The sequence below is a fragment of the Ochotona princeps genome, chromosome 25 (genome assembly GCF_030435755.1).
Source record: "Ochotona princeps isolate mOchPri1 chromosome 25, mOchPri1.hap1, whole genome shotgun sequence".
NCBI lineage: Eukaryota > Metazoa > Chordata > Mammalia > Lagomorpha > Ochotonidae > Ochotona > Ochotona princeps.
The window spans coordinates 32,302,511-32,315,426 of record NC_080856.1 but is presented as its reverse complement, the minus strand read 5'-3'; the positions used below and the strand labels follow the sequence as shown (position 1 = coordinate 32,315,426).

Sequence of the window (12,916 nt, the reverse complement as noted above, 5' to 3'; positions counted from 1 at the left end):
CTTTTTTTTTTGTCAGTGCATGGAAGCTTCTCTAGAATTGACCGTATTATAGGCAACAAAACAAGCATCACCAAATTTTTAAAAGTCAACAATGTACCATGCATGCATGTTTTCAGACCATTGTGGAGTGAGGCAAGAAGCCAAAAAATTAGGAAAACTTGCAAACACATGGAGACTGAATGATGTTTCTAAAAGAGCAATGGGTTAGAGAGAAAATCAAAGCGGAAATTAAAAAAAAAAAAAGCTTGAAACAAGTGAAGGCATCAACACAACATATCAAAACTCATGGGACGCAATCAAGGCAAAGGAAAGAGCAATGTTCATCTCAATGCTTGTGTTAAGAAACTAGAAAAGCATCAAGTAAATCACTTAATCTTACAGTTGTAGGAAATAGAAAAACAACAGCAAAGCAATCTCAAGATTACTAGGAAAAAAGAAATAATCAAAATAAGGGAGGGAATAAACCAAATACAGACCAAGAGAAATGTACATAACAGCAATGAGTAAAAGAGCTGATTCTTTGAGAAACATCAACAAAATAGACTCCCCACTAGACCAACAAATATAAAAAAGGGCAGAGAGAAAATATGCATCAATGGGCCCGGTGACGTGACCTAGTAGCTAAAGTCCTCACCTTGAAAGCCCTGGAATCCCATATGGGTGCCGGTTCTAACCCCAGCAGCTCCATTTCCCATCCAGCTCCCTGCCTGTGGCCTGGGAAAGCAGTGGAGGACGGCCCAATGCATTGGGACACTGCACCAGCGTGGGAGGCCCGGAAGAGCTTCCAGGTTCCCGGCATCGGATGGGAGCGCATCGGCACGTTGTGGCTCACTTGGGGAGTGAATCATCGGATGGAAGATCTTCCTCTCTGTTTCTCCTACTCTGTGCATATCTGGTTGTAATAAAAAATAAATAAATCTTTTTTTAAAAAAAGAAAATATGCATCAATAGCATCAGAGAAAAAAAAGCAAACATAATAACAGATACGTGAAATATACAGAGAAGTATTAGGAACTATTATAAGCAACTGTATGCAAACAAATCAGAAGACGCAGAAGAAATGAATAGATTTTTGAACACATACAATCCACAAAAATTGAATCAAGAAGCAATTAACAATCTAAATAGACCTACAATATGCATTGAAATTGAATCAGTAATTAAAGTACTCCCAACCAAGAAATGTCCTGGAACAAATGGCTTCACTGCTGAATTTTACCAAACATTTAAAGAGGATATTACTCCAATCTTCGACAAACGTTTCAATGGAATGAGAGGTAATTCTTCTAAACTTCTTATGAAGCCAATACTACCTTAATACTGAAGCCAGACAAAGACACAGCACAAAAAAATGAACTACAGACCAATACCCTTGATGAACACAGATGAAAATTCTCAACAAAATACTAGCCAACAGGATCCAACAGTTCATTCTCACAAACCAGGTGGGATACATCCCAGGTGTGCAGCGATGGATGACCATTACAAATCAATGTGATACATCACATCAATGGAATGAAAAATAAAAAGCATATGATCATCTCAATAGATGCAGAGAAGGCATTTGATAAAAATGCAACACCTTGTCATGTTAAAAACCCTAAACAAGAGAGGCATAGAAGGAACATTTCACAACACAAATCAACTTATGAAAAACCCTAATACAAGCAGCATTCTAAATGGGAAAAGATTGGAAACCTTCCCACTAAAATCTGGAACTAGATATGAACATCACAGACACCACTACACTTTAATATAGTATTGGAAATCCTTGCCAGAACTATTAGGCAAGAATAAGTAATTAAAGGAATCCAAACTGCAAATGAGGAATTAAGCTACCTCTATTTGCAGATGTCATGATTTTCTTTTTTTTTTTTCATAATCCATTTTATTGTATTGTTGTTGACAATCTTTACATAGTTAACTATAGTTGAAGGAAAATCAAGAAAGAGAAGAAAAGAAAAAAAAAAAAGGTTCAGGGGGATAGGGAGGTGGGCAATGCTATTATGTCCATATTGTTTCCATCATGTATCTGAGGTAAAAGGGGATATTGAGGGAGAAGCCCCACCCGGTTTCCCGCCCACCCCAAGTCCCGGATGTGGGGCATGCTCTGAGATATGTGCTCAAGTGGAGTTAATAGTTCTCCAGTTATGAGTCACTGCCAGTTTCGCTCGATGAGGTTGTCCACTGATTGATATGGTCCATCATGAAGTCTCCATTTGTCCCATATTTCGCTGCCAACATGTAGCTGAGATGAATGATTGTCCTATTCTGTCTTCTGTCTTTTCTTGGTTAGAATTCTGAGTCCAGCAGTTCAAGTGGGGAGATCTCCAAAGATACTTTGAGGTATTCCCAGACCAGATTCTTGTATGTTCTAGCAAGCACAGGGCCCGGCACAGTCCATCACCCCGATCAGCTGGTGGTTGCAATTGCTGTGTTGGTTCTGTTTTCAGTCCCGAGTTGCACTGGAACCAATGGGTGTTGCAGTCCAGTCTGGTTCGGCCCTTACATCAACCAGTGGGAGCTGTAGCCTAGTTGGGGCGACCCACAATAACCCCCACCAGACCGCCCCCTACCCTGGTTTGCCAGTATGTGTAGCAGAAGACCAATCTGTCCCCCATCCCATTTGGCTCTGGTACTTGTCAATGGGTATTAAAGCTTAGTTCTATCTAACCAACTCAACCATCCAGCCCTCACAGATATTGTTGAGTACCTCTCTATCTAGCCATCCCAGCCCCCGTCCTAGTTTTCATGCCCTCCCACGGGAATAGTGACCCAAGAAGGGGGAACCCACTTTTTCCCTCCCAGGTCTCTCTGTCCCGGTTTATGCACTCTTTAGGTGGTCCTGTGATTTGACTCGACAGAATTAGTCCCCAGTGCCAGCTTCTGCCAGCTGATGCTGTGGCCCTGATCTTGTCCACATGCAGCGCACAGGTGTTGTAGCCTTGCTTAGTCGTGTCTGTCTCTATCCCAGCCAACACTCTCTAGTGGGAGTGGTTGTCCAGCGAGGGGACCAGCCCCTTAGCCCCCCCGCCAGCTCTGCCCCTCCCTTCCTGGATCTCACGTGTGCTGGATGGGTGCTGCATTCATATCCTGTACAGGCAACCACGCCCTGGCGTTCCATAATGTGTACTGGTTTTGTCGCAACCAAACCCGGCCCATTCCACACTCTGTTCTGGTGATCGGATTTGCCAGAGGATGACATGAACTGATTCAGCCTGGTCTGCTCCTGACCCATGCCGAATGCATGCCAGTGGGAAACTTTCCATGGCCTATTCTGGGCTGTTTCCAATCATGTTTCTCGCGCTTACCTGCAGGGACTGTGTCCTGCCAGAGGAGTTGCCCAGGCTCCTCCATCAGAACCCCTCCCAATGCCAGATTTTGCGCTTGCCAGGGGGTTCTTGAGCCAACCCTACTCAGTTCACCTCCTGTCCTAGCAGGAACAGTGGCTTTTCCTGGCTGGCTTTCACCCCATTCTGACTCTTGTTGTTGGATGTTTCAGCCCAGCCATGGCTCGTCCATACCCACATACAGCTCACACATGGCTCAGAAGGGGATTGAGACCCAGCCTAGTCAGTCCCACATCTACCCTGTTTCTCCATAACACCAGATGGTGCTGGGATCTGAACCGGCCTGGTGCATCCAATCCCAGCCCACACTAGTGCCTCGGGTGACTGCAACTGTTTCCTAGATAGAACGCAGCCCCCATTCCAGCACATACACCCCTTGGTGGGAACCTCATCCCAGCTGTGGCATCCCAGATTGGGACCGTTCCTAGCCGTAAATCACGCACCTGCACGTGGTTGCTCCGAGGACCATTAGGTGCCAGCCTGCTAGACAAGCCGGAGCTTATCTTTTACTTGATAGGTGTTCAAAGCTCAGCATTATTAAGGGATTGGAAGTTCTTCAAAGGAAGAGTTACTGGCATTGGGAATCTTTAGGATTGACTCAGATCCCAGAAACAGTGGGGTCACTCTAGAGCTATCTCAGCAGCGATTCAGACGTCCAATACCCCAGAGCTCCCTGGCCGGGCGGCCAGCAGGGACAGCCTGGCGCCAAATGGCGCCCTGGCCGCCCTGGCCCAGCCCGCCATGAGCCATGGGCACATGGCAGACTGGGTTCGGGATCCGAGCTAGACGTCCTCTCCCGCAGCCCTCGGCTCGCCTCTGGCAGCCGGAGGTTAAATCCTGCAGGCCCAAGGTTGCGCCCCTCCCCAATCCCGTTCACCCACCACCCAATGAGGGTGGTGGGTGGGTCCCGGACATGCCCAGTCACGGAGGCCTCCCCCCTCGGCGTACTCACCTCAGAAGGAAGCAGGCCGCACCCAGGCATGTCCGGGCCCAGCCCGCCATGAGCCATGGGCACATGGCGGACTGGGTTCGGAGATGTCATGATTTTCTACACAGGAGAACCAAAAACCTCAGTGAGGGCACTAGTACACAAGAAGTTCATTTCTAAGAAATGTTAAGTACCGGGGCTGGCGTGATAGTGTAGTGGATAAAGTAGTCGCCTTGAATTTGCCAGGATCCCATATGGATGCCAGTTACAATGCCAGCAGCCCCGCTTCATTTCAGCTACCAACCTATGGTCAAGAAATACGATTGAGGGGAACCCAAAGCTTTGGGACCCTGCACATGCATGGGAGACCCTGGGGAAACTCCTGTCTCCTGGTTTCAGATGAACTCAGCTTCATTGCAGCCACTTGGGGAGTGAACAATTGGACAGAATATTTTTGTCTCTGTCACACCTCTTCTGTGTATGTCCATCTTTTCAATAAAAATTTAAAAATCTTTAAAAAAGAAATTGTAACCAATATCCCTTCTAAAATAATGGAGATGAATCTTAAAGACCTCTATGATGAAAACTATAAACCATTTATTACTTTTTTAAGATTTATTGTTATTGGAAAGCCAGATATACAGAGAAGAGGAGAGAAAGAGAGGAAGATCTTCCATCCGATGTTTCACTCCCCAAGTGAGCCGCAAAGAGCTGGTGAGTGCCGATCCGAAGCTGGGAACCAGGAACCTCTTCCACGTCTCCCATGCAGGTACAGGGTCCCAAAATCCCAACAACTTTCTTCTCAGCAACAGAAAAGATGATGCAAAAGTTAATGTGGAATCATATGTGACCATGAATAGCCAAAGCTATCCTGAAGAATAAAAATCAACCTAGAGGAATCTCAATTCCAGACCTCAAGACATACTACAGAGCAGGGTTCATCAAAATAGTCTGGTACTGGTACAGAAACAGAGAAGAAGATGAGTGGAACACAACTGAAACCCCAGAAAGGAACCCACACATGTACGGCCAACGAATTGTTAACAAGAAAACTGAAAACAGTCCAGGTAAAAATCCTGGTCTATTCAACAAATGCTGTTGGGACAAGTGCATATCAGGTTGCAGAACAGAAAAACAAGACCTATGCTTGTCACGTTATGCACAAATCAGGTCTAAATGGATTAAAGAACTAAATCTATACCAAGTAACCATGAAACTATTAAAGGAAAACATAGGAAGCATTCTCCAAGAGTTATTTAGAAAAGATGCCCAAAGCACAGGTGAATCATTACCTAACATCATCTAGCAGATCTGAGAACCAGCATGGGGAGAAGGGTCAGTGCTGTATCAGGCCACAACAATTCGCAATTCACATCAGGATTGAGACAGGGGCATGCTGTTCCTGGATAGGTTTCAGCACACAGCAACATAAAGTAGAATTGGGTGAAGACTAGACTGAGCCACGCTGCAACACATGCTGGTGGAAAATGAGTGGAGGCAAGTCATGGCAATCAGGGAGATGTTGGTGCTAGACACATGATCCCTGGGTGCAGGAGATCCAATGGGACCCAGGTAGCCTTGTCTGGGCCCTTGGGCACAGCTGTGTGATGAGCCCAGTTTATGAGCCCCAGTGGCTGTATGTGTGGCGGTTTATGTTGCTTGGCATGGGTCCTTGGCTGGCCAGTGCAATGAGTCCTGGGTCTGCGAATCCTGGGAGTAGAGGGTGTGGCAGGCACCAGGTCACCTGGCTTGGATACTTGACATGCCTGCATGGAGGTGCTAGTTCAGTGATTGCTGAGGGTGGTGCTCCACTGGGGCAGGATCAACTGGTTCAAGGTCTTGGTGCACTTGCAAGAACTGGTACTCCTTGGCTGAAAAGGAGTATTGGACAACTGGCCCGGCTCCACCTGGAGATGGAAGCCCACTGAGGCATGGAAAGCACATCTGGACCATCAAGAGAAACAAGGAGAGAAGAGATTGAATAACTACCCAAACCATACAATGACAGCAAATATCTGGGTCAAAGGAGACACCAAGGTCAACCATGTCAGCCTATGAACATTGAAAGTGTTCCATCTTGCTTGTATTGGTGAGATGGACATCATTTCAGAACTATTGGAACCACCTGGACAGAAACCTTGGAGGGTGTGTGCCACATTGACACCCTGGTTTGGTATCAGGGTTCTAGTATTCATTCTGAAGTACTAGGATGGCTAGGAGACCTGGTATAGCTTTACTGAATATCATTTAACCCTGACCTAAAACAGGAAGAAAAAATAGAAAATTTGGAAATGATCACACCAATTTCTCCTTAATGATCTAATACACGCATGCACACACATTCAGCGCAATTAAATCACACACACACACCATATACAGAAACCCAACTGATGAAAAAATGCTTAGTTCGTACTCCCTCAGTCCAACCCACCTCATGATGTTGGAGTTGGGTGGAATCTAGGCCTACCTTGTTCCCAAGGTATTTGCTCCCACTGTACTCACCAAAAAGGGCAGCTCATCCAATAGTCATAGTGGCTGAACCTAGTGTTCCAAGCATGGACTCCAATCTGGCTTGGGTCCTCCCAGGAGCAACAAGTGCATGTGAGGATAGAGAAAGTATGTAGATTTCTACTAAATAGCAGTTGCTCACCTTCAGGAGATGGATACAGAAACTGGATCTCAAAGTCATTTTTTCAATTTATCTTTTTAGAGACAGAGAAGTTTTATTTGCAAAGTGATCATGTGAGCAGGGGAAGAGGAGGGAAGGGGAAAGCACTTCTTGAGAGAAAACTAGGTGGTGGTGTGCTTCTTGAAATTGGAGAAACACAGTTAGTAACTTGAATGTTGTCCCAACCATTGGTTATTGAAGCAGATGTGTAACTGGAAAAAAAGACCCACTCCTCTGTTTTCTCCCAATTCCTGTAAATCCCATCCTTCCATCCTATTCCACACATTCCTAAAATGTAATTACAAAAATCAAAGGATGTTAGGATGCTGTGAGACTGGGAATATTTTAAAACAGGAACTGCAAAAAATTCAATGAATCTCACTGCTGCAGGAAGCTCTCTGAGGAGTGTCTACTGAGGACCTGAGCCAGGAACTGATAAGCAACAATAGCAGAGTTCACAGCTTAGGGCTCACATGACCAATCTGGCGGGAAGCAACGAGATATGTAGAACTTTTTCTTTAGTTTAAGTGAGGTATTGATTACACGACACTCTTTTAAAACAGATTTGTTTTTAATCCCAAGTCATATATATGGGAGGAGGAGAGACAGAGAGGAACATCTTCCATCTGATAATTCGCACCCCAAGTGAGCGCAATGCCAGTTCTATGCTGATCTGGAGCCAGGAGCCTGGAACCTGCCCCAGGTCTCAAACGTGGGTGGAGGAACCCAAAGCATTGGGCCATCCTTGACTGCTTTCCCAGGCCACAAGCAGGGAGCTGGATGGGAGGTGGAGCTGCCAGGACAAGAACCAGCACCCATATGGGATCCTGGCATGTTCAAGGTGAAGACTTTAGCTACTAGGTCATGTCACCGGGCCCTACATGACATATTTTGCAAAAAAAAAAGAATGTTGCCTTTCTTGCCTTCAGTTCTCATCGTTGTTGGTCTTGATAGGGCCTCGACTCTAAATATTAAGTAGTAGAAGTGCTCCTGATTGTCACACACGAGATGAAAGTCAATGGGCTTCACATTTCCCTCAACACCAGTCATTGGACCCACTTCTCAATATTTTTATTTCTTTGAAAAGCAGAATTACAGTGAGAAAGCCAGAAGCAGGGAAGTATCTTCCATCCACTGGTTCATATCCCCAATGGCTCAATTGCAGTAGCTGTGCTGATAAAAAACCAATTACAGTGAGAAAGCCAGAAGCAGGGAAGTATCTTCCATCCACTGGTTCATATCCCCAATGGCTCAATTGCAGTAGCTGAGCTGATAAAAAACCAGAAGACAAGAGCAAAACCATGGTGGATTGGCTAGAATCTTGAACAGTTTACCTACAATGTAACAATGCTGGTCCTGGTGCTCACTCTTACAACTGAAAGATTTTAGGCACAGATTGGCATCTAGGAGCTCATACAATGGCAAGAAACTTACTGTGAGAAGCCATGATACGTGAAATCAGTGTGAATCTGGGCAGTAGTGGTGGCAGCTAACACATAAACTCCACCTGAAAGAGGAACTCCAAGAGTCTGATGTCAGACAATTCTTTTGTCTCTGAAATATGCCTCCTAGAGTCTTGGGTGTTTCTTGACCAGCAGTCCCTGAGACTCCTGAGGGCCATGACAATGGTGTAGCTTGGCTGCAGAACCACCAGAGACAAACAGGTGAGGGATGCCCATTAATTGGGAAGATCATACAAGCATACATACAGTGCAGGGGGAAAGCAGAGGGTGGCCTTGACAGTACTCCCACCCTACAATGTTATTATAACTGGCCACTAGGCATGCCTATCTCTCTGGACACTCTAATCAAGTCACCAGTTATATTCTGCAAGCAGGATTGATAGCTTAGTGTTTTAGGCCATGTACAAGTAGACCAAGATAAGCTAGCACCTGGGCTGAAAGCTATACCTTTGGGCATGATCATTACGTGTGACTGGTAAACAGGGTCAGGGTTGCACTCAACTTCTCAGAGTTGCTTATCAGGGAAATTCTAGCACAGCTTCGCAGGGACAGAGAAATTAGGATACCACCTACTACTCTGGACGTATGCCCATGAACAGGAAAAGATGGAGTCTCTGTAAGCAGAGACCACTGCCAGGGTTTCACCTCAGAGACACAATGTGCCATGTGCCTATGGCATCCTGTATGAGATAAGCAGGCAGAGATGCAGGAGTGATCTCCCATACTTATTATTCAAGGAGAGACAGTGGCCAAATTGGATCCATATCTGGCCACATATAACAAGAAAACCTTGCCTCTGGAAAAGATCCGTCCTTCAAATCTGGGTCTTTAAAGCTACAACTACAATATGCAGAATTTGATATCTGTGGTTCCAATATGATTCTGTAATAGGATGAGGATTTTGAGATTCTAAAAAAGATAAATGTGTAAATGACAAAGATGTCCTTTGAAATAAGTGTTACATACTGAGCATTTATTATCAACATTAATCTTAAAACAGCATTCACATTTATCACCTCACAACAAAGGGAGATCACGTACAAATTGCATCTTAATTATTTTAGCATCAAATACTCTCTCCTCTGAAATAAAATGATACTCCTCATGTTTATTATTTAACACTTGCTGAGACTTTCTAAGTATATTTCCACATCCGTTGCCCTTTTGCAATGTTTTGTATTTGCACTCTTGCTAATGGGTTTTTTTTTTTCATTCTCTTTCCAAACTTCAACAGCCATAACAGGTGGTTAGTCTTTTGGTTGACATGCTTTTGTAGTTCTGAGGTCTGTGACTCTGCTAACGATTGACTTCAGAAAAATGATTTTTCATTCAATGCTGTGTGTTTGCTCATTTCTGTGAACATACTACTTATTGAAGCATGTATGGTTTCCACTGTGCGGAAAAGCTTTGTACATGAATTTTAACACATATGTAACATATTTCTGCTTTCCCATGTGAATTCAGGTGTTTAATAAAACTTGATTGCTTGCAACAGGATTTTCCACTCATTACATTCATGTGGTTCTAATCCTGTATGGATACTCCTATGTCGAATGAAACCTGTCTGGTAAGTAAAGGCTTGTAGATACACACTACATTCTTAAGGTTTCTCCCCTGTGTGGACCCTCTGATGTCTGATTAGCTGTGGCTTCTGAGAACAAGCTTTTCCACACTGACTACATTCATAAGGTTTTTCCCCAGTGTGGATTCTCTGATGTCTAATGAGTTGTGCCATATTAGAAAAGCCTTTTCCACACTCACTACATCCATAAGGCTTTTCCCCAGTGTGGATTCTCTGATGTCTAATGAGGTGTGGCTTACAAGGAAAGCCTTTCCCACACTCACTACATTCATAAGGCTTTTCCCTAGAGTGGATTCTTTGATGTATGATCATGCTTGAATTATAAAGAAAAGCTTTTCCACATTCACTACATTCATAAGGTTTCTCTCCTGTGTGGATTCTCTGATGTGATCTAAAGTTTGACTTGTAACAAAAAGCTTTTCCACACTCACTACATTCAAAAGGTTTCTCCCCACTGTGGATTCTCTGATGTCTAAAGAGCTGTGGCTTATCAGGAAAGCCTTTCCCACACTCACTACATTCATAGGGTTTTTCCCTAGTGTGTATTCTCTGATGCGCAATGAGGTTTGACTTACGAATAAAATCTTTTCCACACTCACTACATTCATAAGGTTTTTCCCCGGTGTGGATTCTCCGATGTGATATAATGCTTGACTTAGCAGAAAAAGCTTTTCCACACTCACTACACTCATAAGGCTTTTCCCCAGTGTGGGTTCTCTTATGTATGATTATGCTTGACTTATAAAGAAAAGCTTTTCCACACTCATTGCACTCGTAACGTTTTTCCCCAGTGTGGATTCTCTGATGTTCAATGAGGTGTTGCTTGTAAGAAAAGCATTTCCCACACTCAATACATTTGAAAGGTTTTTCCCCAGTGTGCAATCTGTGATGTGCATTCATGTGCGACTTACGAGAAAAAACTTTTCCACACGTCTTACATTCATAAGGTTTCTCCCCTGTGTGGACCCTCTCATGAATGATCAGGCTTGACTTATGAGGAAACTCTTTTCCACACTCCCTACATTCATAAGATTTTTTCCTTGTTTGGAGTCTCCGGTGCCCAATTAGCGATAATTGCTGGTGAACGGCTTTTCTGTGCTCATTGCATTCATACGGATTCTCTGTACTTTGAAGGATCTGATCTCTAATGAGTTCTGACTTCTGGTACATGTTTTTTTTACCCTCATTGGACATGCACAAATTGTCTCCTGTGTCAGTTCTCTGTTTGGTGGTGAGGCAAGATTTATAGCAGCCAACATGAATTGCTTCTCCCACACTGACAGGTTGCTGATTACATGGGTCTTTGGGATCAACTTGCTCACACGTGAGCACTGTCTTCTTCCCACTGAAAGTTTCCTCATTTCCACTGTGTTCAAAGGACTGCTTAGAAATGTGGATCTTGTCAAACTGACTGAGAATTTCCTCACTCTCGAGGTTGTTCTCAGGGACATTAGAGGAATGTTTCTTTTCAAATGTTATTTCATCGGGCTTCCTGTGGGAAAAGCAAATTTAAAATAAACTATGATATCATTTTCTCTCCATTCAAAATGCACCAGATCTTTGAGCCCCTCATGGGGAGTAACTTTTCTCCTCATTTCTTCCAAGTTCAACTGGTCAATTAACAGTAAAAATTTGGTCTACAGATGCTTTTCATTATCTTTTTCTATACTATGTTAAAGGAAAGAATCATTGAGTTTTCCTGGTAACATTTGGTTCAGTGAATAATATGGGACTTGAAGAAGAATTTTGGCTCTTATGCAAGAGCTATGAGGTTGCACTTAGCAAAGAAAAGACTCCACAAGGTTTGTACAAAACCTGTGGAAATGACCCTTGGCACCTCATGCCTCTGGCACAAAGAGGAATACAACCACACACTCACGTAATCCCCAGCCACTGCCTATCTTCACATAAACATCCAGATGGATTGTACTTGGATAGGCTTCAGCACACAGCAACATAAAGTGGAATTGGGGATGATTAGACCAAGCCATGCTGCAACACATGCTGGTGGAAAATGAGTGGAGGCAAGTCATGGCAATCAGGGAGATGTTGATGCTGGACACATGATCCCTGGGTGCAGGAGATCCAATGGGACCCAGGTAGCCTTGTCTGGGCCCTTGGGCACAGCTGTGTGATGAGCCCAGTTTATGAGCCCCAGTGGCTGTATGTGTGGCGGTTTATGTTGCTTGGCATGGGTCCTTGGCTGGCCAGTGCAATGAGTCCTGGGTCTGCGAATCCTGGGAGTAGAGGGTGTGGCAGGCACCAGGTCACCTGGCTTGGATACTTGACATGCCTGCATGGTGGTGCTAGCTCAGTGATTGCTGAGGGTGGTGCTCCACTGGGGCAGGATCAACTGGTTCAAGGTCTTGGTGCACTTACAAGAACTGGTACTCCTTGGCTGAAAAGGAGTATTGGACAACTGGCCCGGCTCCACCTGGAGATGGAAGCCCACTGAGGCATGGAAAGCACATCTGGACCCTCCAAGAGATATAAGGAAAGAAGAGATTGAATAACTATCCCAGCCAAATGATGACAACAAATATCTGGGTCAAAGGAGACACCAAGGTCAACCATGTCAGCCTATGAACATTGAAAGTGTTCCCTCTTGCTTGTATTGGTGAGATGGACATCATTTCAGAACTATTGGAACCACCTGGACAGAAACCTTGGAGGGTGTGCCACATTGACACCCTGGTTTAGTATCAGGGTTCCAGTACCCATTCTGAAGTACTAGGATGGTTAGGAGATGTGGTATAGCTTTACTGAATATCATTTAACCCTGACCTAAAACAGGAAGGAAAAATAGAAAATTTGGAAATGATCACACCAATTTTTCCTTAATGATCTAATACACACACAGATTCAGTGCAATTAAATCACACACACACACGCACACACACACACACACACATAATACACAGAAAC

General features: G+C 44.3%; 1 protein-coding gene across 1 annotated transcript; it reads right to left on the bottom strand.

Moving 5' to 3' along the window:
- Positions 1-10,009: 10,009 nt before the first annotated feature.
- Positions 10,010-11,185, bottom strand: LOC131483357 (zinc finger protein OZF-like). The gene has a single exon (XM_058681292.1). It carries the CDS (start codon positions 11,183-11,185, stop codon positions 10,010-10,012), a length of 1,176 nt encoding a protein of 391 aa, XP_058537275.1.
- Positions 11,186-12,916: the final 1,731 nt, after the last annotated feature.